Source organism: Rhinolophus ferrumequinum, chromosome 11, assembly GCF_004115265.2.
Source record: "Rhinolophus ferrumequinum isolate MPI-CBG mRhiFer1 chromosome 11, mRhiFer1_v1.p, whole genome shotgun sequence".
In the NCBI taxonomy this organism is placed as follows: Eukaryota; Metazoa; Chordata; class Mammalia; order Chiroptera; family Rhinolophidae; genus Rhinolophus; species Rhinolophus ferrumequinum.
In genome coordinates, this window is record NC_046294.1 from 4,968,762 (window position 1) to 4,994,874 (window position 26,113).

Sequence of the window (26,113 nt, forward strand, 5' to 3'; positions counted from 1 at the left end):
ATTTTTAAATGTTCACTGGTCTTTTATTATGAAAGTAATACGTTTACTATTAATAACTTAGAAAATACAGGAAGGTGCAAAGAAGTAAACAAGTCATGCTTTATCCTGCCACCCCTTGATAACAACTCAACAGTGTGATATATTTTCTTTCCATCTTTTTCTATGCAAATGGACATGAAGAATTATAGAACATGAGAATTATAGAACATCCTCAGAGGAAAATGCTAAAGCAGAAAGTTATCTTGCTTCTACTCAACATCCCATGAAACATGTGACCACAGGACATTACAGTATTGGCTCCTCTTCACTTTAAGGCTTGGAATAGCCTAAAAATGTGTAACTGAAACTATTCTGATATCCAATAAAATATTTCTCTTGATAGAAGTTGGGGAAACAGAAATTAAGAATATAGATTTTAGAGTCTTACAAACCTGGTTCAAATTGCAGCTTTATCAACTAAGATCATAGACAAGTTTTTAAATCTTCTTCAACCTTAATGTTCCCATTTGTAAAATAAAAATAACACCTACCTCAAATATGTTATCATGTAACTTAACGTATATATGTAACTTAATGTATATGAACTGCTAGTGTAGTGCCCAGAATATAGTAAGAGTTACTATGATGACACATTCCTAGTTTTTATTGTGCCTGAGACCATTTTTTATACGAGACCATTTTTTATACGACAATACATGAGACAACTGATCACTTTCTTGAGCAGCGAAATACTAACACTCATACAAAGAGGAGATCCAGAGAATTTCTTTAACCTAGTAATTCACATCTGGGTAGGAGATCAGCTGTAACCAGAGTTCAGCTCCAAAAATGAATTTGGTACCCCCAGGAAGATAAGTACAAAGACAAAAAATAAAAACAAAACTACTGAGCAACAGCCTACTGAATATTCCTGGACTCGCCCTCAGTCCTGCGGGTGTCTTGCAGGCAGAACACTTACCCATGCTGAGGGACTCTTTCTGGAACTCCTTAGTTAGGTGGGAGCGGTTGGTTATGCAGTACACATAGCGCTCCAACACGTACCAACACATCTCATAGTAGAATGGATAGCGAAACTTATTTGGAACCTACAGGAGCAAAATAGTGAGAGAAGCAAAGCTGGTAACAATTTTCAAAGAAAGAGAGTAAGACAATTGAATCACTGCACTAATTAACCTACGAAACTCTCTAGTCCATCTGCAAACCTAGGCTGGTGTTTGGAGCAAGAATTTAAGAGGATCTGTTAACCTATAAAATGTTGGTCTTGGGAAACAATCACTAAAGATAGAAAGTATTTGGAAAGACCATTCCGAACAACTAAGAAGCTGTCTTGGCGGAGTAGCAAAGCATTAAAAAGAAGCTCTGGGACAAAGAGTAAAATGTGAGTAAGACACAATATACTTGAGAAAATTGTTTTAGGGTTCTTAGACTACAAAGGCGTGCCAAGCACTCTTGCCTTTACTAAAGTTTTACCCTGAATAAGAAGGCCATGGAACAAATAATCGAATGAAAAAACAGGACATAAGATGAAGTCAACATGTTTTTATTATGTTCTTACATCTACGAAAGCATGATTAGAGACTCACTCTCCAACTATGGCCAGTCTAGGACATGAAACTGAGTCTTTTCCCCACTATCAGTTCTCAGGTTGCTTGTCCTGTACTTTGTGGTTTGCCAAGATGGTATGTCCATAACTCAAGATTACTGCTCCACATAGTCTAATTACCTATGTCTTTAGTTTTCTTTCCATTCTCCCCAAAAGCAGCATGAAATTATTCCAGCTGAATAAAAAGATTTGCCCTTTAGATCTAGCAAAGTCGAGGAAAAGGCAAATCCGTGGATTCACCAGTGAGGAAGACCAATGGTGGGGGACTAGCCTAAATATAGTTTGCTGTCTTCCTTTACAGAGGCCACCTTTCAAAAGAATAAGCAAAACAACACTGCTAAGCTTGTTCTGACTATGCAACTCCTGAGAATGTTCCCATCTCCTTTTCAAAGCTCTAAGTCAGGAAGTCATCTTGCTAGATCTGGGTAAGAGCCCTTTTTCAAAACCCTTCACCAGGTCACAGGGTATCACTGTGGAATGAGATCACTTTCCTCAAGGCAGGAGAGGCACGTACATGTCATTAGCTTTCCAACACAGAGAAGCCAGGCTCTGGGTATGGGCCTCTTATGTGGCTGCAGCCTCAACAAGGTTTCTCCTCCCTTATGTAAAAGTCAAATTAATTTACTTCTGGTAAGGTGCTGGTGGGGAAACAAGAATTAATAGACACTAGGTCCCCCCAAATTAAATATAATACACTGGGCTTCTATGCCTGCCTTTTAATTGTATTAACACTTTTCTAGAAGGATCTTTATTAAAAGTTCAGGACAACCTAAAATTCTAAAGCTCTCTGGGACTCTGTTTAGAGCTGGATAATAACGATAGTAAAAAATATATGTAAAATAGTATATTAAACTTTTGATTTTTTACTTGGAACTCCTCAGACTATATGAATAATAGCCAAGATAACACACACCAACCTGCCCCGTTACATTTTACCTATGCTGCCAGACACCCCAGAGCATATCAATTTCTAAGACTGGGTTTGAATTTTTTCTAAAAAAATTTTATAATCCTCATTACAAAATTATCGAGCCTTTAAGCACAATCAGTAGAATAATTACTAACACTTGAGTTTAAATAGTGTATTTCTACACTGGCATGGCAAAAGTAACCAAAGCACTGCCTTAAATTTACAACAGACTTTATATTTCTTTCGTAAAAACATCTCTATCCATTCTTTTAAATTAAACTTTGTAAGTCTATAGAAGTCAGTAACACAGTAACCAAATGCCAGGCTGGTATTTGGCACATAAAAAGTCGGTGTAGAAAGTAAAAAAAAATAATAAAAAAAATCACTGTCTGTGTATGTATATGTAGGGAACCCAATGAAATTTTATAGTAACACAGAAGGGGTCCTTATTGGAAGAAAATAATTAAGCCATACTTAGGAAAAATGGAATAATATGGTGGTTAGATACTGAAATTTGACATTTTCTGATAAAGTCTAGTAAAACTAGATAGATAAAATCAAAATCAGTTACTACCAGTTTAACCAGTCTGCAGTTATTACCAGTCAGTAATAATTAATCAGTTATTACGAGTCTGCAGGGATCTTTTCATGCAGAGACAAGGTGCTCATTTCACCTATGCTACTGAAAATATATTCTTCCTTTATTCCCTCAAACTGAGCAACCAATTAAACCATGGGTATAACAGTAATTTTTAAACAAAAAAGGGGAATGCTTTTTAAAAACTGATTTTCAGATTCAATCTTACAGCAATTGGGTGGTATTACCTCTTAGAATGCTTTTGAGTTAAATAAGAGTATTCTATTCTGAAATTATGTAATTTTTCTCTTTTGAGACATTTAAACTATTTTTACTATTATTATAACTTCAAACTTACTAAATGCCTTACTATCTTTTGTAGTTGCATTACTCTTAACAAACAAGCATAAATTCACTTTTATAAAATGTATTTAAAAAGCACCACATTAGAGAGATGGCCGGTTAGCTCAGTTGGTTAGAGCGTGGTGCTAAGAACACCAAGGTTGCCGGTTCAATCCCAGCATGGCCGAGAAAGGGAAAAGAAAAAACAGAAGTTTGATCTAAAAAGCACATCTTCTTTTAATTCTACTAAGAGAACAATCCCTATAACTCCGACACCAATCTTGTGTGTAAGATAGTACGGAGCACCTAACCAAAATAAGTATTTCAAAAGAGGCATCGAAACAGTTAACTGACCATGTTCACAGCAAACAGGTCAATGATCATTCCTTCTAAAAGGTGTGAATTCTTCACTAATTGCTGTTTTTTAATTTTGAAAACTTTCAAATCCACCAAAGTTTCCAGAGCAGTACCATGAACACTTTTAGAGCCTTCTCCAAGATTCACCAATTGGTAATATTTGCCCACATTTGCTCATCTCTATTCACATACACTGTTATTATTTTGCTGAACGACTTGAGAGCAAGTTGTGAACATCGCACACTCTAAATATACTCTAATTGCTGTTTAATGTCAATACCATTTACACTTTAATTATATATAATTCAGCTCTTACCAAATACAGTCTGCTAAAGGATTAAGCCCTGTTTCCTCTAAGGTCAGCCAGGAAATAGCAGCGAAATTTGTTTAGCTGCCTGTTTTTGTAAGGTCTATGAACTATGAGTGTATTTTACATTTTTAGATGGCTGGGGAAAAAAACAAACTAAAAGAGCATTTTGTGACACAGGAAAATTATATGAAATTCAAATTTCAGTGTCCATAAATAAAATTTTATTTTATTTGAGCCCTGCTCATTCATTTAAGTATTTCATTCTAGAAGTCAGTTAGTTAGGTTAACTACTTACAACAGATACTCTATGGCCCACAACGCCAAAAATATTTACTATCTGGCCCTTTACAGAAAACGTTTGCCAAATCTTGCCTTCAAGTATTCACTACATGTAATGAATTAACCTTTTTCCTATACATCTACCGTGTTTCTCCAAAAATAAGACCTAGTCGGACCATTAGTTCTAATGCGTCTTTTGGAGCAAAAATTAATATAAGACCCGGTATTATATCATATTATAGCCAGTATTATAATTATATTATATTATATTACATTATACCCGGTCTTACATTAATTTTTGCTCTAAAAGACGCATTAGAGCTGATGGTCTGGCTAGGTCTTATTTTCAGGGAAACATGGTATGTACCACCCTAAGAAAAAACTGAGAAAGTAAGACAGAAATCATTTTCTACAGGGCTTAATTTTCTCAGGGAACCCCGGTTGAGAAAAGTAGTATACAGATTTATATATTAAAGTGCAATACTTTGAGTGTTAGATAGCAATCAGAGTAAAGAAAGATTTATAGTTGTGAATCTTGAGTTGATAAATCTCTTTACACCATATTATTCTAAGAACATAAAACCAAAAAACGTGGTTCAAAAGATTACCAAATGTCCATCTCTAGCCCTATAAAAATCGAAGATATCAAAAACTCAAAAGATTTGGAGTCCCCAAAACCAAGCATGTAGGTATCTTGTTAAAACTTTTTTGTGTTCCCAAAATGTGAACACTGCATTTTAACCCAAAGAGAAGTTGAAGTTTCGAGACAAACTATCAGTTAAACACTTATAACGTCAGTCTTAACTGGAGTAAATCTCTTCACATCTAATTGTTGCACAGAATTACTTACCCGTGTCCGATCTTCAATGTTGTATATTTTTAACTGCATGGGGATATTGAAGCTATGCAAAAAATTGCCTCCAAACACTAACGTGTCTGTAGGAGTATACACAGCATGAATCCAGCCTAGAAGTAAAGGGAATGAAAGGCAGTGGCTGTGAGCACACATTATTACATGGCCCCTGAGAGAACTAGTAGGAGACTCCTTCCTAGACCACACTTTTTACTCTGATTCTGCCTCTTAGTGGTTGGTTAAGTTATTTAATCTCTTGCAGCCTCACTACCCTCTATAAAACCAGGATAAATTATACTTTGTATGGTTGTTGGTAAGTATTAAATGAGAAAATGCATGTAAAGTGTTTAGCATTTAACAAACTTTTTTTTTTAAAGTGATGCCACAATATGTGGTAAGATTTTTTTTTTTTAAATTTTTATTGGGGAATATTGGGGAGTAGTGTGTTTCTCCAGGGCCCATCAGCTCCAAGTTAAGTCGTTGTCCTTCAATCTAGTTGTGGAGGGCGCAGCTCAGCTCCAAGTCCAGTCGCCGTTTTCAATCTTTAGTTGCAGGGGGCGCAGCCCACCATCCCATGTGGGAATTGAACCGGCAACCTTGTTGTTAAGAGCTCGCGCTCTAACCACCTGAGCCATCCGGCTGCCCTAACAAACTTTTAATAAATGCTGCTTCCATTTACTGGAGCACCTACTACAAACTATGCTACACACAGAAGAGTTCACATGTGTTTTCACGTACTTCTCACAAAATAAAAAAGGGATTTCAATATTTGACCACAGTGGTATTAGCAGGTCAATGCACAGTCTTAATTCTAATACAGGTTTGTGACTCCAAAATCTGTGCTCTAAATACTTATTTTGGAACTAGTGACCTGATCAAAAATATTACTGATTCAGCACTCTCATCCTTTAAAGGAGTAGGTAGTTCTTAACCAGGGGTTGTATACCTGCAGTACAGGTCTTATCACTAGAGATTCTGAATATCTAGGGCTAATGTGGGACCCAAACATGTAGATCGAAAAAGTCTCTGTGGTACCTTTAGTGGAAAAGCACCACCTTAAAAAGAAAACAAATCTAAGCATCTGCTCCATAGTGAAGGGAAAAGGACAGCCTTGTTTTCTGCCTAAGCCAGCATCATCATCATTCTTGGCAGTAATCGTCAATTCCTTCTTCTTTAAGAAAAGAAAGTGGCTACAGGAGATAATCCACTTTTCCCACCTTGCTTACCTGAGGGAATGACGAAGGTATAGCCCTGCTTGAGCTCAATGCGCTGGCAATCTGACACCCGGTCACCCAGAAAGATGTCTCCCTGTTTCCCTGACAGCAGCCAATTCTCGTACAGCTCCAGGTTGTGGGCTGTAGGGGGGATGAGCCAGAAGACCTGTGAGTTAAAAAACTTCAGTCTGTTAACAGCCATTGACATGACCCAGTCGCCTCCCTCAACTCATCAACAGGTACAAAGTTGAGACCAACAGGTAAAAGAGAGGCCAACAATTAATTCTCCCAGTCAACAGAACTTGAAAATTGGGAAATTCTAAGGGCCCCAAGGATACAGATCTTTTTTTGTTCTCCACTTGATCAAACAGCATAGGGTTTCCCTGGGGTTTGACTGAAGAACAAGGGACCCATCCAGGACTCAAAGAGAAGTGAGGCATTCGGCTTGTTACTTACACAGTCCCTTATTCGCCCCTGGCTGTCTGGCCGCTAGAGTGCTAAAGGGTACAGTTGGTTAGGTACAAAATCTTCAAGAGACAGGCCTGGGTTGCTTTGTTCCAAGGTAGCAACCAAGACCAAAAGGATAAAACTTAAGATACCACTTAAATGGATCCAAAGTAAATAAAAATGACTTTGGAGGTATAGCTGTTTTAGATTAGGACCTCATATTTTAAAGGCTTTATCTGTTTTCATTCCAGTTTTACTTCTCTCTTACAAATGCATTCACTTCTAAGTAAGGGGACAGGGGTATGAGTAAGAGTATAATTCTATAAGCCTCTGGTATTACTTCTAGATTTCCATTCTCACAGCATTCAGAAAGACTCTTGGACAAGCTGGAATATAGTTATTTAGGAATGAGGATAATCTTTCAAAGTCTATTTGTGTCTTCAGAGAGGACTTAAAGGCTTCCTTGGTCACCTTTCAGATCAATGCTTCCGTGTAGACAGGGAAAGGAGGTTTGGATCCCAATTTGCTGATTTCATTGTGGATCTATCCAAAGTTTCTGTTCTCTTCTACTATCTTATTACACTTTCATGTAGAGAAATTACCTTGTCTTCCAAACACCACTTCCTTGCCTTCATTTAGAGAATTCTGTTTTGGGACTCTATAAACAGGACTGTTGAGGGTTACTAAGTGCTGTGCCCATGTCGGCATAGTAACAGTGGACTAGATGAATACTAATTCCTACTGAACTCAAGCCAAGGTCAAGAAGGTCAACTTAATCTACGATTCTCGCTAGATACGAGTGGGGACAAAGTCCTAATAGGTTCATTTCCAGGGTGTATTAAGCATGCGTGAACTGAAGCGAAGTCCTACAACCAGCGTCAGATTCCAACCCCGTCACAACTATGACCGTACCGTACCTTTCCCCCTTGATGGATGTGATACCAAACAGAGGTACCACCAAAGTCCACATGGAAGTCAGTATAGCAGCCTCGAACACTCATTAGACAGTACCTGACCCAAAAAAGGCAGCAGGGTTAGTGCACTGGCAAGAAAGAGAACCTGCCCCACCACAATGCCACCCTCTCCCCGTGTGTACTTCCTCTACCTTCCGCCTAATCCCCTCCCAGTCAGTGAGAGGAACGCAATTTCCAGTCATCACATTACAAGAAGGTAAGTGTTTTGGTTTTTAAACTATGTGATCATGGGTTATGGTTCTCTTCCATAGACTCTTCCCTTTGAACTGCAAAGGCTACTCTTTAAACAATTCATGCTTTTGATCGTTTAGGACACGGAACGAGGCTCCTAAGGGAGGAACGTCCCTTGCTGGCACGCTGGTCTCCCACAGCACATGGGCACACACAGGCTGAGCCACTTACTTCTGCACTTTAGGGTACTGCATCTCCAAGATGGCGTTTGTTGATTCAGTCTGACTTTCCTTCAAATGTCTCGGCCACATGTTGTCTACCCAGTCAATGAAATCCACCTTCAAAAAGGAGGAGGAAACATTTAGGCTTCAAAGGAAGGGTGGGGCTTAAAGAGAATTTGAAAGTCAAGAAAAAAGGAACTTCTCAAAATACACACTACAATTTAATTATAAGCAAACGAAAACAATCTGCTGCTGAATCTTAGTGTCAACAGGCAAACATCCTGAAAGTAATTATTCAATGAGAATAAAGACTAATGGTTCCACAACATGATCATCAAGCACTAATCAAAATGAAGTCACTAAATTATCCAGTAGTATCCAACCAGGCCCTCTCTTCTGTGTCAGTACGAGTATAATCAACAGTATTTTTTTTGATGATTTTTTAAATGATGATTTTTGATGATTTTTTTTAAAAAAGCACCTATAAACTTACTGAAACGTGTCACACAGAGCAACTTAGCTACCAAAAGTTAAAAGAAAAAAAAAAAAAAGAAATCCAGTGGAGCTTTGTAGTCTTGCTATGCGCTATAGAATATACTAGGTTACAAATCAGAAATTCCAGGTCTGTCATGTTTTCTCGAGATCATATGCAAGCCCCTGGAACTCATCTGGTCTCTAAGAAACAGTCTCAGGTAGATCAAGTGTGAGCCAAACAACCATGAATCCAGTGAAGCACTGATGTTGCAAATATCTAACTTATGGCTGTAAAAAACATGTATCTGGTAAGCTTTATAACAACATTGATACATTTGATCATTTATTTCTTTATAATATATAAACAAATGCGTACAATCTGTGCATAAGAATGAGGCGGGTGCCCAATGGACATCCAGATGTAAACTGCAGGAGAGTGTTTGGAAGGGATCATCAATGACATGCAAGTTGAAACAAGCAAGACCAGGAGCAACAATGAAGTTTGACTTGCTACTCCATTTCAAAACATTTCCGCTCAGGGAGCCAACAGTTTTAACCAAGTGTCCACTGGGCCTAGACAGTGAATGAGACCCAGATTCCTTTCTTTCCCTCCATCAAAGTCTACTTTCTGTTCTCTAATGTAGTGGCCAGCACCTCCCATCGCCTGGTATTATCCTTCGGGAAGCCCTTCTCAGAGTAATGCTTCTCAGAGTAATGAATAACTATACTTGCTCAACACACTGTAAGTTCTTGGGTCTGGATGGGGAGAGAAGTTATAAACACATGAGTGTTTTCACCCAGTGTTCCTTCAGAGGAAGCTCAATTTCTCTGGCCAGAATTTTTCACCGGCCTCCCTTTATTTGGTATTATCAGGTATCGTATGACTACCAAGAGAATGTTACAGTAAGGTATTCATACTTTTTTCTTAGGTTAATCTTTAGACTCTGGATAGGCCTTTTGCTAATAGCCTCCACTAGATTATCTAGTTTATCCACATAAGAACAAGTCTTTAGTATGGATAATCACCTGTTTCTACCTGTTTGCACCAACATAGGGCCCAACAGGCAACAAATCCAATACCTGAGACCTAATGTATTCATACACTGTGCACACACAGCTCATGGCCTTCTATCACCCAACCAATATGCACATTGTGTCTGTTGCCATTTTAATCTACATCTCCATGACACTAACTGATCTCTCATCTCACCAGAGAATCCCACCTTATGCTAGTACCCCCAGTGGGCACTGAAAAGTTGCCCACCTCACTCCCTGCACCTACTTACTTTGACACATTCTATTCCTTCTCCCTGAAATTCTAGTCCTCCTTCTCTTTGCCTCATTTATTTCCTTCATGCCAAGCTTAGGTATCACTTCCTCCAAGCGGTTACCCCAATTCTCCTCCAGTTCAGTTAGGGGGGTCCTTCCCATGGGCCGTACAACACTCCGTGTTGATTCACTCTTGAAGCACTTACCATATTGAAGTTTATATAAATGCCTATTTTCTGGTCTTTCTTCCCTATGAGACTCTGCATTCTGAGGATAAGAAAGATCTTATTTTCCAAGGCACCTCTAAGCACAGTGTGTAGCATGTGGTAGGCACTTAAATAAGCTAATTCTGAAGGTGTGAAGATCATGGTGAACAAGAGAATATCTAGTTTATGTAAAAGATTATTACACGAATGAATACATTTGTCAAAACTCATTGAAATTTAAAACAGGTACATTTTATTGTATGTTAATTGTACCTCACTAAAGTTGGTTTTTAAAAAAAGCATTATGAAGATGTATTAGAAAAGACCTAGAAAAATGGACGGATACACTGTGGCAGGGCGGAGTGGGGACCATAAATAAATAAAGAGTAGCCCAGCAGAATAAGCATGTTACTTCTTACATAGCAAGGTCATAGAAAGTTTGCTTGCTTTTAGGAGGTGACCTAGCTAATAGCTCACGCAATCTTTCCGGTCATGCTTTAGGTCCCTAAAAGATACTTGTGCATTGTCCTTTGTACTCTAGAAAATTTTCTGTTTCTGAGACCTTCTACAGATCTACTCCTCTATTTAATGGTACAGGACTTTTCTAAATTTTGTTGTTATTTCTATTCTTTTTCTTTTTAATTTTTATTGGGGAATATTGGGGAACAGTGTGTTTCTCCAGAGACCATCAGCTCCAAGTCGTTTTCCTTCAATCTAGTTGTGGAGGGCGCAGCTCAGCTCCAAGTCCAGTCGTCGTTTCAATCTTAGTTGCATGGGGCAAAGCCCACTATCTCATGTGGGAATCGAACCGGCAACCCTGTTGTTCCGAGTTCGCGCTCTAACCAACTGAGCCATCCAGCCGCCCCAGGACTTTTCTAATTTTTATAAAATGATGTAACATTTTTATCATTAAAACTAGGGACAAAATGAATAAATTAAGGATGTTACAAAGAAGGCTTCATGTGTGAGTAACATTTCTAAACTTTAAGAATGGGAAAGTTTTAATTTTATAACTACAATATTATTTTTAAATTGAAATTCTAAAAATATTAAGGAATACACTTATAAAAAATGTTATCGTGATTATTACATCCCTCTCTTATTGAATTCTTTATTTACTAAGTAGACCATGTTTGGCTAATAACAAGGCGAACTTCTAGCCACCTGTATTTCTTGTCTTCCTGTATTTCCACATGACCAACCAAATGATAATTATTATAAAGAGGATTTTTGTCATGGGGGGGAGGAGTTTTCTTAATGAGAAATTCTGTACTTAGTTATAGAATCTCCAGTAACAAGAAGCAATGACAAAAAATTATACTGTCTCTTCAGATAATAATGAAATACTACGAACATTTTCCCATTGGTCTATACATATCAATTTATTAGTGATAACAATGCAATTTATTAGTAAGCAGAAGGTATGTACGTATGTGTGTGTGTACATATGTATATATACATATATATACATATATAATGATATTACAAGCAATTACCATATTTCAAACTTTCAAAGTCAAAGGGTATAATTCAAATAATTTAAATGGAGATAGGATAAAACACTGAGACCTTGACTTTAAAAAAAATAATTAGTACATTCCAATTTCTGCTGTTCCAGGTGGAATACTTGACAAAAGTGAGTTCTGAGTCAGGAATTAAACGAATAAAAATGGTCCAAAATGACCAGGTATATTTCAAAAGTGTAACCAATCTCCCTCAGGACAATAACTGTTCTCAAGGTCCTGTAGGCAGCCGCTACTTTGCCAAAAGATTGGTAAAATCTGTATCCACCTTCAGGAGAGCTAAGGATCAAAAACGAACTTTCCCTTATGACGGGGTATCAATTTATTGCTACTAGTCATCCAGTAGAATCTACTCAAGAAATCATCTCATAAAACAATCACCTGGCTCTACACCAGTTTTCTCCCAAGTTTCTCAGCAAACGTAAACCTATATATAGGTCAGAAATTTATTAGGCAAACTTCCTACTGACAGTTCTTATAAGAGTGAATTTTCAGTCTCTTCTCCATTATGTGCAAAGGCCAATGGTCCTAAATTAAGGTATTGATGATGCAAATCAGAATGGCCCCTCCCTGTACAGTAGTAAGTGATTCTGGAAAATGATGAACCTCCTGAAAGTACGAGGTATTCTTATCAATTGTCTTGTTCCCCTTCATCTTCATCTTGGTACGCACAAAAAGTACTAATTTCGCCCAGAACATCAACGCCCCTCCGGATGAGAACGACAGTGCGGAGAAAATGGCTGGGCTCACCGTGGAGGGCCTCTGCACCATGTTCTCTAGCCTGGTGTGGCTGAACTCCAGGCTGATGACATTATAGAGTTTTTCACGCTCCTCCTCCGGGGTCTCATAGTAGCGCGTCCACTGAGCCATGGTCATTTCAATGCCTTTCTGTGTGTTCACATCCATGACATCCACCATGCGACGACTCCCTGCCACGACAGATGCACCCATCATCTCTACTGTGCCACTAACATCCTTAAACATATTAAGAACAGAAAATACAAGTGGAAGGAAACAAACTACCCTTTCTCATTTAGGGTATTCAGTAATAGACAAGGAGATAGCTGTGACTTGATATGGATAATCAACAGAAAATCAAATCACAGAAAATGGGAAAGACAACGTTTAGTGTTAAAAACCACAACCACTCCCTTTGGTATGCTTATTATGGGGTCAGGCAATGAATCTGATCGTCGATATCTCGCTCATTCCTAACAATTCTAACTGCTAAGTACGAATCTCCAAGTTGTAGAGGCGAGCACAGGGGCTGGGTAACTCGCAGGACACGAACCCAGGGAGCCAACTCCAGGTGCTGACCCACGGAGCCACACTGCTTTGACGCAGGTTTGAAACTAAACCTAGTCTACCCTACAATTTGAATAGAGGACCCACTATTTACTGAGTACTAGATTAAGTTTGAATCTGTCTGTTCTTTTGTTTAAAAGGGTTAGCTCCCAAACCTGTCAAGTATTTCTAATACACCCCTCACAAGCATTCCATAAATATTTGAATGAAATGAAAAAGATACCATCATGGATACAAAGGTCTTTCTATGTCAGATTCTCAACCAACGTTAACAACTACAACAGAAGGCACAATGCCACACGGGGAGCATAAAATAGTAGGGGGAGAAAACAATAGCTTTGGAGCCAACGAGATCTACGTTAAAATCTCAGCTCTCACACTACTTGGGCAAGTTATTTAACTGCTTTCTATAACTTGGGAACATTATCCCATGGGAGGTTGTGAGGATTTAGTCAATGAAGTAAAATGTTTAACACAAAGTAGGTGCCCAAGTCACAGTTAAAAGCAAAGGGAAATACTTTTTTTTTTTTTTTTTTTAATAACTAGATTGGCCAGAGAAGGCTTTTAAGGAAAAGAGAAGGAAGAAGAGATATTTGAGTTGGGCCTTAAAGAATAAATAAAATTCCAAAGAAAGATTCAACAGAGAGAATTTCAGAGGCAACAGCATAAGAGAAGATATGGAGGGCAGTACAGCTAAGAAGTTAAGAAAATGGTGGTCAAGGAAGGAAGAGAGAAAATAAAAAGCTGCCGTTGGAATAGTAATATTGTTCTTTGGGTGGTGAACACACAATGCATCATACAGGTGATATATTACAGAACTGTATACTTGAAATCTATATAATTTTATTAATCAATGCCACCCCAATAAATTTAAGAAAATTAAAAAAAAAAAAAAAAAGAATACTGTTCAACTTATAAGAAACTAACCAATACCTACTATATATGTGGCCTTGGCAGATATACCAAGTAGTGTTACGACCTAGCCCCCTGCCTTCAAGGAGTTTACAGTCTAGTTAGAGACAAAAGATAAAGGCAAGAGGACAAGAACATGGCCACACTGCAACAGACACAGCAGCATACACCTAAAAAATATACCTGATAAGTAAGGCAACAGACCAAACTGCCCTTCATAATTTGGAAGAAAAAGCAAATGCTGGATCAGAATTGCCTTGAAATACTATTTCACTCCCATTAGGATGGCCATAATTTTAAAAAAAAGGAAAGAAAATAAGCGCTGGCAAGAATGCAGAGAAACTGGAACCCTCAGACGCGGCTGGTAGGCACGTAAAGCAGCTGCTATGGAAAACAGTCTGGTGGTTCCTCAATAAATTAAACATAGAATGACCATGTAACTCAGCAATTCCACTGTTAGGTGTATATCCCAAAGAGTTCAGTTGTTCAAACAAAAACTGCTAAGTGAACGTTCATAGCAGCTCTATTCCCAACAGCCAAAAGGCGGAAGTAACCCAAATGTCCACCAATAGACGAGTGGCTTGATAAAATGTGGTATACCCATCTAATGGAGTATTTTCCAAGTGTAAAGTGAATTAACTACTGTTACACGCTACAACATAGATAAACCTCGAAAACATTATGCTAAGTAAAAGGAGCCAGACACAACAGGCTACATATTTTATTATTCCATTTATATGCAATATCTAGAATAGGCAAATCCACAGAAAGTAAACTAGTGGTTGCCAGGACCTGAGGGAAGGAGGAAATGAGAAGTGACTATTTAATGGGTACGGAGTTTCCATTTGGGGCTGATAAAAAACTTCAGGAACTAGATATTAGTGATGGTTGCACACTGTGAATATACTGATGCCACTTGAATTATATACTTTAAAATTATTACACTGGTAAATTTTATGGTATCTGTTTTTTACAATAAAAAAATTTAAAAAATTAAAGTGAATCTTTCCTTTAAGAATGCAGATCAAAGCAAAAGCAGTTCCACTCTGCCAACGCTACCAGAGTAATAGCTAACAGTATCGAGCACATTCTAAGTGCCACTGTTCGAAGCACTTCACATTTAAGTAACTTGTCTCAAGTTACAGCTAGTAATTAGTAGAGCCGGGATCTGAACCTGGACAGTTCATCCAATATATCCCATCACATCACGTTTACACAACAGAATGGTATTCTTCTTTGGGGGACATAAACTGACACTGGAGATGTAACACTCTGTTAGGTAGAATATAGGACTGGATTCGCCAAAGTACACGTAGTAATAATGGATTACTGTAATCACCATTATTTTGTTCACTGTACTTTGACAACTGCTAGTTATCCAAGGGGAGGAAAACATCTAGACTTTAAACAACTTGGACATAAAGTTGGGTATCGGTTGAAATTTTTGATGAGTCAAGTCTGTTGGGTTAGATATAATCACTGCTCTATTCAAAATGACAGCAGATATCTGTGACCATTTGCAGATCTATTTGGAAAACACAAAGTTACAAAGAGTTTCCAAAGATCATTATTAGCAGTAAACATATTATTGAGGAAATGAAAAAGTGGTAAAGTGGGAAGAAATCCAAAAGGAGACTAGTGATCAATTAAGCCTTGTATTTGTATAGCTCAGAAATTTTGGTAAGTCTCTGATGAGATCCAGAAGTATGTATTTTTAACAAGTATCACAGATGATTTTGATGCAGGTCATGCATGGGTGGACCACAAACCCGTAAGAATGCTTGACCAACAGAGAAAAGCTGTGGTGGTCCATTAACTTACAGAGCCAAGGAATTATTGTCCTGGAGGTCCATTAGGAAAAGAAGTCAAGTGACAGACCAATATTACTGAAGTAGATTTTCTGAGGCCGCCTGGGAAAACCCTGCCTTGTGAACAGTAGGTCATTTTAATTACTCAACAAATTTACTGAGCACCTACTATACTCCAGAGAAAGTGCTAGGTACTAGGAAATACATAGTGACAAGCAGATGGCTGGAATCTAACACAGAAAGAGAGAGTGAAAAATACAGGGAATTAGAGAAGTTTCCTCTACCTGGGCTGTGACTTTCACCTCTTAGATAAACAGAAAAGTTATCCAGCTCTCTAAAAAGGGCCCTCAAGTGGCCAAGAGATAATACTGCAATATTTAATTTCCAAAGTGTGAGACTGGATTCAGTCTAGAGGAAGTTGCAGTGTTAGGAGGAAAACATCAGAAAACTCCTTCTGTTTCATGTCCTGTTGGAAACATTTCTGTAAGATTTTAATCCACTTTATTGTCTTATCGTATACAGGACAGTGACCATCTCTGAATTCTGAAGGATCCTGGAGTGTCTCAGGGCCACACTGAACAACAGTCTGCAGAATACTGACCTGAGCCTTTACTGACCCCAGAAGTTTTCTTCTTTTAACTAGATTGTCCTAATTTGCTTTCTTTTCCTAAATTTTGAATATAATAAAATATAAATCAGATTAAAGACTCAAATTAACCAGTCACTGATGAAGAGAATTTTAATGTATCTACTTCTCAGCTTACAAAGTTTCAAACCTGGGTCAAGTTACCAAATGTAGCATTGGTAAAAATTTCCTGGAAATGTCTCTACTGCTTTTAAGGAAAGAAAGAGAATCCCAGATACCAATGAACCTTCATTCTTGGCTCAGAGATACAAAATTTCATTTTCCTGGGTAGGTTGCCCTGGCAGGCAGGCTTTTCATGGAGAAGGGGGAATGCACAGAGATAAAAATGGCAGGTAGGAAAGAAGTAGAGGGTTCACGTGTTCTATGTCTAATGAGTTCTAAATGAAGCAACTTTAACTTCCTCTGACAAAATTCTCAGTTGCTAAATAGTTTCTAATCAAGAAACTACTTCAATTAGTATATACTTCAATCAAATATATACTTCAATGTTCCTAAGCCTTCAAATCTCAGATTTAAGACTCAGTCCTAAATCTAAAATCTTTGCCTTGAAGACACAAAAGGCCACAAGCTTAATACTTACCCACACACATTTTGACATCATTCACAGTGAAGTCTGGATCTGGCATCCTATGAAACAAATACCAGTAAGGATAAATGGGAAGCGTAACTTATCTAGTCAGTGAGTTTTTTCTTCAAGTACTAAGAAGTCCCCAGTTGAGGCACATCAACTGTTTTGTTTAGGTTTAAAAAATATGTTTTTAAAATATAAATAAATGATTATACGTGTACATATATATACGTAGTAAAAAAGAATATATGCCAAACTGTTAACAGTGATTATCTCAGGGTGGTAGATGTCAGGAGATTTAAATTTTCTTTTTATTTTACCTGTATTTTCTCATTTACCTATAACAACCATGAACTGTTTTTGTAACAAAATCAGAAATATACACCCTTTTAAAACTGAATGGGAAATTATTTTCAATTACAGTATCAATTATGAGAGCCATAGGTGTAGCAAGGCCACCTCACAACCATATCCAATCAGGCCGAAAACACTTACTTTATTCCAAGTCCATCGGAATTCTTGAAAATCAGAGGGTCTCTTAAACCACCTCGCTGGATATACTCTACATTAAAATCTGTCACCACAGGAAAATAATTGTTAGAAAGGCAGGTGGTAGAAAAAGCTGGAAAAAGGTAGCTGACAAGCAGGGCTCAGGGGTTTGCTAAGTTGGTATTTTCCACAGTAAATTCATAATTTAACCAACAGGGGGGTGGGGGGTGGTACTATTAATGAGTCATCTCATAAATCGTAGGCAGAAATTACAAATTATCATCACCCTGTCTCTTAATAGCCAAAAAAATTGAATTCTGTTCACTGCAACACATGCCATGACATGCCTGCCAGTCTGCCAAGGAGCAAAGCTGCATGGTACACACGGAATCACACACCTCAGTTTTGCTGAGGCGGGTACATGTATAACAAGGTTTTTATTATACTATTCATAATTAAACCCAAACCAAGGGATGGGAGAAAAGGAAGGCGACTTTAGAGAAAAATTCCAACACCATTCCTGCCCTAAATAAATGAAATGCTTGCTTCTTCTAGTACAGCAGAGAATGACTCACAGGGTGGGAGGATTTGGGGTGGTGATGTATGAGTGACACTGTGTCATAGAGAAAATAAATAGAATCACAACACCAACAGGCAATATTTTGGCTGCACAGATGCTGAGCCCGCAATTCCCAGAGTCTACAACTTCCTACATCTAGGGGTTACAGGTATGAACCAAAACGATACTAACCTTTTCCCTCCATAAAAGTAACAAAATTTGCATTATATTTGTTGGTGTGGAGTTTCTCTTCCAAGTCAAAAGTTCTTTTCCCTTCAATTTCATCATCTGAAATGCCGTCATCTTCATAGCGTCGACGCATGGTACCACGCTGGGGAGAGAGGGTCATTAAGGATGAAATCACGTACTTTTCCATGCCTAGCTCAAAGTGGTCACAGTTTCCCCGACATGTGCCAACTGTTCCTTTCAACTTCAGTTGCATGTCAAGCATCAATTTCCCTTGCCTATAGATCTTTCTCTCAACTGAAGGTCAGCTAGTGTTCTCAGAACATACGGAACACTGCAAAACCTTAATGAGCCACTAGGTTCCCTACTTGTGACTTGCTCCCTCTGCTAACTCTTTGAGCCTAGAAATATAAACTTATAATAAAAATTTGACCAAATAGGTTTTTCTAAACATTTTATTTGTCTATCATTGCTTATCAGAATGGGAACAAACTGTCTTTATAGACATTTCAGGCCAGGATACAAAATATAATTTTTTCATAGGGGGAAAGCTGTATCTAGATTAGCTTTCTAAAACAACCTTCAAGAATAGACTAAAATATTTGAATTAATGAAGCAAAAACTCTTTAACATCAGATAAAGGAAGAAAGTGAATGTAAACAACAGCATACCAAACAGCGGACCATCAATATTTAGCTCTAAGGATAATGTCTTCCCCAAGAAGATAGACAAGTGGCCAATGAGCACATGAAAACGCTCGGTATCATTAGTCATTACAACTCCAAGGAGGTAACACTTCACACCCACTAGGACGGCTATTATGAAAAAAGTGGACAATGACAAGTGTTGGCAAGAACGTGGAGAAACTGAAACCCTCGTACGATGCTGATGGGAATGTAAAATGGTGCCGCTATTTTAGAAAAATTTGGCAGTTCTAACAATTCCACTCCAAGGTATATATCAAAAAAATTTAAAACCACATGTCCATACAAAAACTTGTACACGGGTGTTCATAGCAGCCGTATTCATAATACCCAAAAGGTAGAAAAAGCCATTTGTCAATCAATTCATGAATGGGTAAACAAAATGTGGTATATTTACATACTGGAGTATTATTTGGCCATAAAAAGGAATGAAGTACTGATATGTGCTACAACATGGAAGAGTCTTGAAAACACTGTGCTAAGTGACAGATGTCAAACACAAAAGGCCATGTATTTTATAATTCCATTTAAATGAAATTTCCAGAATAGGCAAATCCATAGAGATAGATAGAAAGTAGATTAGTGCTTGCCAGGGGCTGGGGAGAGGGAGGAATAAGAAGTGACCATGAAGGATTTCTTCTTGACAGTTGATTTAAATCAGAGAGAATAATGGTTGACTCCCTTTCAATGCAGTATAATCTTAGTTTAACATTTCTGTCATTTTGCCATCAAGAAAGTCATCTTCCTTTGGTACAATACTCTATGTAATGTTGGTTTTGTGCTAATACTTAATACTGTATGTGATTTTCACAGATAAAACCAACCTGTGATCACACACACAAGTAATTCAGAACTACTGGATTAGTTTTTAAAGTGAAGCATTCTAAGAATTTCCAAAACCCTTTGCCTAACTTTCACTGTGAAGATATTATCTAATTTTTGCCTTAAAGGACAGTTTTCCTATTTTCTTTATAACTATTTAAGTATCATATGGTAATCCACGTGGTTTCTATAATGGTCGTTCAGCATTTATTAGAACAACTACATTTCACGTGAAAGATTGCTTTTTAAGGGAAACTTAGATTCATTATGTTTTCCCATATTTTCTTTTTCTTTCTTTTTACAACTCCTTTTTGTTTTAATTGGGGAATATTGGGGAACAGTGTATCTTTCCAGGATCCATCAGCTCCAAGTCAAGTCGTCGTTTTCAATCTAGTTGTGGGGGGCGCAGCTCAGTGGCCCATGTGGGAATCGAACCGGTGACCTTAGTGTTATAAGCACTGAGCTCTAAGCAACTGAGCCAACCGGCCGCCCCCTACAAGTCTTTTAATTGCTTTTCCTTCCCTGAAACATGAAATTTTGTGGTAAACCACATTTTGGATCAGGATGTGTAGATGGCATTCTCATTTATAGGATAACTTATCACTGTATAAGTAAAATAACAGAAATAGAAAAAAGAAGTGACCGTTAACGGTTTCCTTCAGGAGTGATGAAAATGTTCTGGAATTAGGTAGTGGTGATATTTACATAACTCTGTGACTATACTAAAAACAAGTGAGTTATGTATCAGGGGTGCCAAAAAAATGTATACACATTTTAAGAGACGTTATCGATGCTCAAGCAGTAGTTGGCTGTAATCAGAAGTGTCTGGACGCGGATGGGAACCACTTTGAGCGCCTCTTGTAACCGCAGAAGTCAGACGTGACTTGTATTCATCTTTTGTTATCGGTATATACTGAGTATTACAATTAATATAGTTTTATTTCCTTTCTTAAAATGTGTGTATATTTTTTTGGCACCCGTTGTATATACACTTTAAATTGGGTGAATTTTATGGTATGTGAATTATATTTCATGAACTGCTAAAAAAGGATTAACGTATTGCTTATGCTGCAAATTAACCTTTTGGTATCTTTCACTTTAGCTAGTATTAAAATTTGCTGAGTTTCTTGAATACATACACACGAGACAATTGGTGTGGGAGGGAGTGGTAGGTGCAAGGATAAAGTAGCCTGGCCCTAGTATGTGTTAAGAACAACCACAACTGGAATTTAAAATTAGATATTGATGATCTAAAATTAATTACATAGCACCTGAATTTACATAAATACCTAAGAAAATGAGACGTGCATTGAATGTATGTCTCTTAGTGAATGGGGGTCAGACAGGGGATAGAAATGAGTCACAAGAAATAAAAAGTAAACAAAATTGACTATTACACACCAGAGAAGAACAAGATTCAACTTACCAGTTTTAGGTGGAAACACTGAGGGACACCTGATATTTTTCCATATTTAGCAAAAAGCCTCATAACACTCTTACCTAGCATCTTTCCTGTCATAAGTCACAACTCAAGAGACAAAAGACTTAATTTTAATACACCTTTCACGTACTACAGTAATGCCATCACTGCTCAAAACATTTTTAGGTATATTTACTTGGAGGTATGTGTATTTTCAGTGACAATTTCTTACACGGTTTGTTTGGTTTTTTTTGAAAGACAACTCTCAGTTCTCTTCCTCACCTTACTTCGTATATGTGTCTTTGAAGAGAACTCCAAAAGGCGATTTCCAAGTATATCAAGGATATACAGCAAGGGCAATACCATCAGAATAAATGTTGTTTCCCAAAATAATCACTTTTACAAGTATTCATTTGCACTCTAAGTTCTAATATGCTTGTCAAAAAAAACCCTGTCGTGTTTTCAAACTTTCCTAAGTCTGCCATTACTGATTCTTCTTCATTCAGGACACCATCACCCTGATCATCCCAACATTTCTAACACGGTAGCCAGAAGTTCCCCCGTACTTCCTTCCTTTTTACATGCTTTTCTTCTTATTTCAAGAAGAATCCTTCTTTCATTTGCACTTTCAATTTGGAGAGTATAAGGACATAGGGAAGGCTCTTGTTCCAGCCAAAGTATGCCCACTTCTTAAAGACAACAGGAAAATGAATCTGAATTCTTGTTTTCTTTTTGATTGTCACAACTGAGAAGTCAGCATTAACGTGAAAATTATTGTGCTGGTTTTAACACAGTCAAGGTTAAGGGTCCTCCCCAAAGGTACCCGCGCCCCTGTTCCCCCATCTTAATGTAAACCCTGGTAAAAGTAGACATCTATAGCAAATCTCTAAGTGTTGTTCAAACATATTCGGGTCGGCCCAGTGGCTCAGGTGGCTGGAGCACCAGGCTCCTAATGCCAAGGTCACCGGTTCGATTCTCGCATGGGCCAGTGAGCTGCGCCCTCTACAGCTAAGACTGTGAACAACAGCTCTCCCTGGAGCTGGGCTGCGGTGAGCAGTCAGAGGTTGGCGAGTGCTGCTGCGACCTAACGTGGGCTGCTGTGAGCTTCCGACTGACGACCAGTGACCATGGCCTCAGCCGGGGGAGCGCAAGGCTGATAATACCAGCATGGGCCAGGGAGCTTCATCCTGCATAACTAGACTGAGAAACAACGACTTGAACCGGAGTGTGGGGGGGGAGGCGGATGGGGGGACATATTCAATCTTTGCAGTAACCTGGAAATCAGCGGGCAATAACACAATCTGCCGCAGAGAAACCCTAACGGCAGGCCCACTTGAACTTTCAGTGAGTGGCAATGGGTCTTCAGGTTCCCATGCTGGCTTTTTTCCACGTAACTTTTTTTTTTTTAAGTAATGTAATAGAATAAAGGACAAAAACCATACAATCATCTCAACAGATACAGAAACAGCATTTGACAAAATTCAGCCACCTTTAACGTACAAGAAATTCAATAAATTAGGAATAGAAGGGAATTTCCTCCCGCTGATAAGGGCATCTACCAAAAACCCCAAAGCGAACATCACACATGACAGTAAACGACTGAAAGTGTTCAGTCTTTTAGGAACAAGGCAAGGATATCTGCTCTTGTCACTTCTATGTAACATTGTGTTAGAGGTTCTAGCCAGGGAAATTAGGCAAGAAAAAGAAATATAAGTTTTAAAAGTAAAAAGTAGAACTTTTTCTATTTACAAATGACATGATCTTATACACAGAAAATTGTAAGGAATTCATTCACACACACACACACACACACACACACCTTTTAGAGCTAATAAAACCAACTGTATTTCTGTATACTGGCAATGAAAAATCCAAAAATGAAATTAAGAAAACAATTTCACTTACAATACCATGAAGAAAAAATACTAAAGCATAAATTTAACAAAAGAAGATCAAGACTTGAATACTGGAAAAATCCATAACATTGCTGAAAGAAAGTAAAGAAAATCTAAATAAATGGAAAGACGTCCCATGTTCATGGCCTGGAAGATTTATATAACATAGCAATACTTCCCAAATTGATCTACAGATTCAACACAATCCCTAACAAAATCCCAGCTGCTTTGTAAAATAAATTAACAAAATTATCTCAAAATTCACAGGAAATGCAAGGGAACCAGAATAGACAAAACAATCTTGAAAAAGTACAAAGTTGGATAAGTCACACCTCCTGATTTCAAAACTTACTCTAAGGTTACAGTAATCAGGACTGTGCAAGGTGCTGGCATGAGCGTAGACAATAGATCAATAGAATAGAACTGAGAATCCAGAAATAAACGTTTACATTTATGGTTAACTGATTTTCACCAAGGATGCTAAAATAATACAATGGGAAGAGCATTCAAGAAATGGTGCTGGGACTATTGGATATCCACATGCAAAACAATGAAGTTACACCTCTACCTCATACCATATGCAAAAACAAAACAAAACACTAACGTAAAATGGATCCAAGACTTACATGTAAAGGTTAAAACTATATATTAGGTTGGTGCAAAAGTAATTGCGGTTTAAAACGTTAAATATAATTGTAAAACCTGCAATTACTTTTGCACCAACCTAATAATTCTCAGAAGAAAACATGGTGTGAGTATTAATGACTTTGGATTAGGCAATGGTTTCTTAGATATGATACCAAACGCCTAAGTAACAATAGCAGATCAACTGGACTTCCTCAAAATTAAAACTTTTTGTGCTTCAAAAAACACTATCAAAAAAGGTAAAAGGCAATCTCACAGAATGGGAGAAAATATTTGCAAATCATACATCTCATAAGGATCTAGTATCTAGAATATACAAAGAACTCTTACAATTTAGTAGTAGTAGTAATAATAAAAAAATAGCCAAAAGATTTGAATGAGTATTTCTCAAAGATATATAACTGGCCAATAAAACATCATTAGTCATTAAGGAAATGCAAATCAAAACCACAATGAGCTACCACTTCACACCTACTACAGATAATAAGCGTTGATGAGGATGTAGAGAAAGAGAAACCCTCATACAGCTGGCTGGAACGTAGAATAGTACATTTTTCCCTTTGAAAAACAGGCAAGTTCCTCAGATGGGTTAAACAGTTACCATATAGCCCAGCAATTCCATTCCTAGGTATCTATCCAAGAGAATGAAAACATGTCCACACATAAACCTGTACACAACTGTTCATGGCAACATTATTTATTATAGCCAAATGGTAAAACCAGCCCAAAGGTACATCAACTGACAAATGGATAAATACAGTACATCCACACATAGGAATACAGTTTAGCAATTAAAAGGAAGTGAAGTGTTGATACAATATTATAATATGGATGAACTTTGAAAACATAATGCTAAGTGAAAAAAGCCAGTCACAAAAGCGTTTGAAGTGTTAGGTGGCTTTAGTTCAGTCCATGCCTCTGAGGCTATAGATCTCACTGTAAACCAAAATTAATTTTAGACTGTAACAAAGAACAATAAGCAATTATTTGAGCAAAAGTAGCTGCAGCCCCAAAGACAGATTCAGGTAGCAACCTAAATTGTGTCCCACCAAGACAAAGGGAGGCTGCCTTTTTTTTTTTTTTTTTTTTTTTTTAAGGAGGGCGCAGCTCACAGTGGCCCATGTGGGGATCAAACCGGCAACCTTGGCATTATCAGCACCAGGCTCTAACCAACTGAGCAAACCGGCCACCCCAAGGAGGCTGCCTTTTATACTGACAGTTCCCGCCCAGGTTCCCAAATTGTGCAGTTCTGATTGGACAGAGCAGGTCTCAGTCTGTTGGTAGAAAGATGAAACCAGGGTTTCCCTGAAGTGAGCTTAGTGCAGGAAGCCAAGAGTTCAGTCTGAGGTCCTTTGTGGTATATATAGTGTACAGTATAGACAGAGGAGCCCCTGTCAGCAAATGGCTGCTAGGTTTCATTATTTATAAAATCTGGGCCCTTGGTTGACCGTGGGGAGTCCATCGCAGCAGATAAATTCCTTCTCAGGGTTCACATCAAGTGAATGTTTCTTCCCAGGGTCCACAGCACGAATCATGTGGGGACATCATTAAAATGCAGATTTTGATTTAGCTGGTCTGGGGCAGGCCGAGCCCGAGAGTCTGTGCCACTGGACACTGCACCACACCTGGAAGAGTGAGGCCTAAGTCCTATCCAGAACCCCCTGCAGTGCATGCAACAAAACCCCTACCTGCAAGGAGCTTCCACCTGCTCATGTAAAATACTGCCTGGTTTGTGTTATTAAAAAGATCCAGGCCGGGAGAATAAACTGATTTTGGCTATCAGAAAGGGAGGGAGAGAAGGAAGGAAGGAGGGAGGGAGGGAGGGAGGGAAGAAGGGAGGGAAAAACAATGCTAAGTGAAAAAAGCCAATTACAAAAGACCACACATTATATGATTACATTTATATGAAATGTCCAGAATAAGGAAATCTATAGACAGAAAGTAGGTTAGTGGTTGCCAGGAGCTGCAGGGAAGAGAGATGGTGAATAACTGCTAATGTGTTCTGGGTTTCCTTGGGGTAATGAAAATGTTTTGGAATGTCTGGAGTGGTAATGTTTGTACAACTCTGTGAATATACTAAAAATCAAAGAATTGTGTACTTTAAAGGGCTGAATTGTATGGCATATCAATTTTGTCTCAATAAAAAAATAATTAGCAATTATTTTTTTCTTTTACAGATTGCCATAATGATTCACAATCTATGAAAGAAAAAAGGTAATACAACGTATTTAAATAAAGCAATATATTTTAATAATATGAAAATAAGGTTTGATGTAGACCAATAGGAGACACACTGCTTAATGACATTTTTTGAGAAAGCACAATCTTTAAACAATTTCTACAGCCATTTTAGTTGATTTTATATGAAAGGTAGCATAGACAGTGACAAAAAAAGTTAAGTATTTAATAAACCATTATGATGTG

General features: G+C 37.9%; 1 protein-coding gene and 1 non-coding gene across 4 annotated transcripts in view; one reads left to right on the top strand and one right to left on the bottom strand.

Annotated features, from left to right (window-relative positions):
- The window catches only part of KDM2A (lysine demethylase 2A), a 94,668-nt gene that overhangs the window by 22,624 nt on the left and 45,931 nt on the right, over positions 1 to 26,113 (bottom strand). For all 3 annotated transcript variants that reach the window (XM_033121815.1, XM_033121816.1, XM_033121817.1), the window contains 9 exons: positions 18,210 to 18,348; positions 17,465 to 17,543; positions 16,982 to 17,028; positions 12,481 to 12,659; positions 8,269 to 8,375; positions 7,810 to 7,903; positions 6,458 to 6,611; positions 5,229 to 5,344; positions 959 to 1,085 (listed from right to left, as the gene is read on the bottom strand). In XM_033121815.1, the coding sequence (XP_032977706.1) occupies positions 959 to 1,085; positions 5,229 to 5,344; positions 6,458 to 6,611; positions 7,810 to 7,903; positions 8,269 to 8,375; positions 12,481 to 12,659; positions 16,982 to 17,028; positions 17,465 to 17,543; positions 18,210 to 18,348 (1,042 nt within the window). The remainder of the gene's footprint in view (positions 1 to 958; positions 1,086 to 5,228; positions 5,345 to 6,457; positions 6,612 to 7,809; positions 7,904 to 8,268; positions 8,376 to 12,480; positions 12,660 to 16,981; positions 17,029 to 17,464; positions 17,544 to 18,209; positions 18,349 to 26,113) is intronic.
- TRNAL-AAG (transfer RNA leucine (anticodon AAG)) lies at positions 3,547 to 3,619 on the top strand. Its single transcript has one exon. It is a non-coding gene; the product is annotated as a tRNA-Leu (tRNA).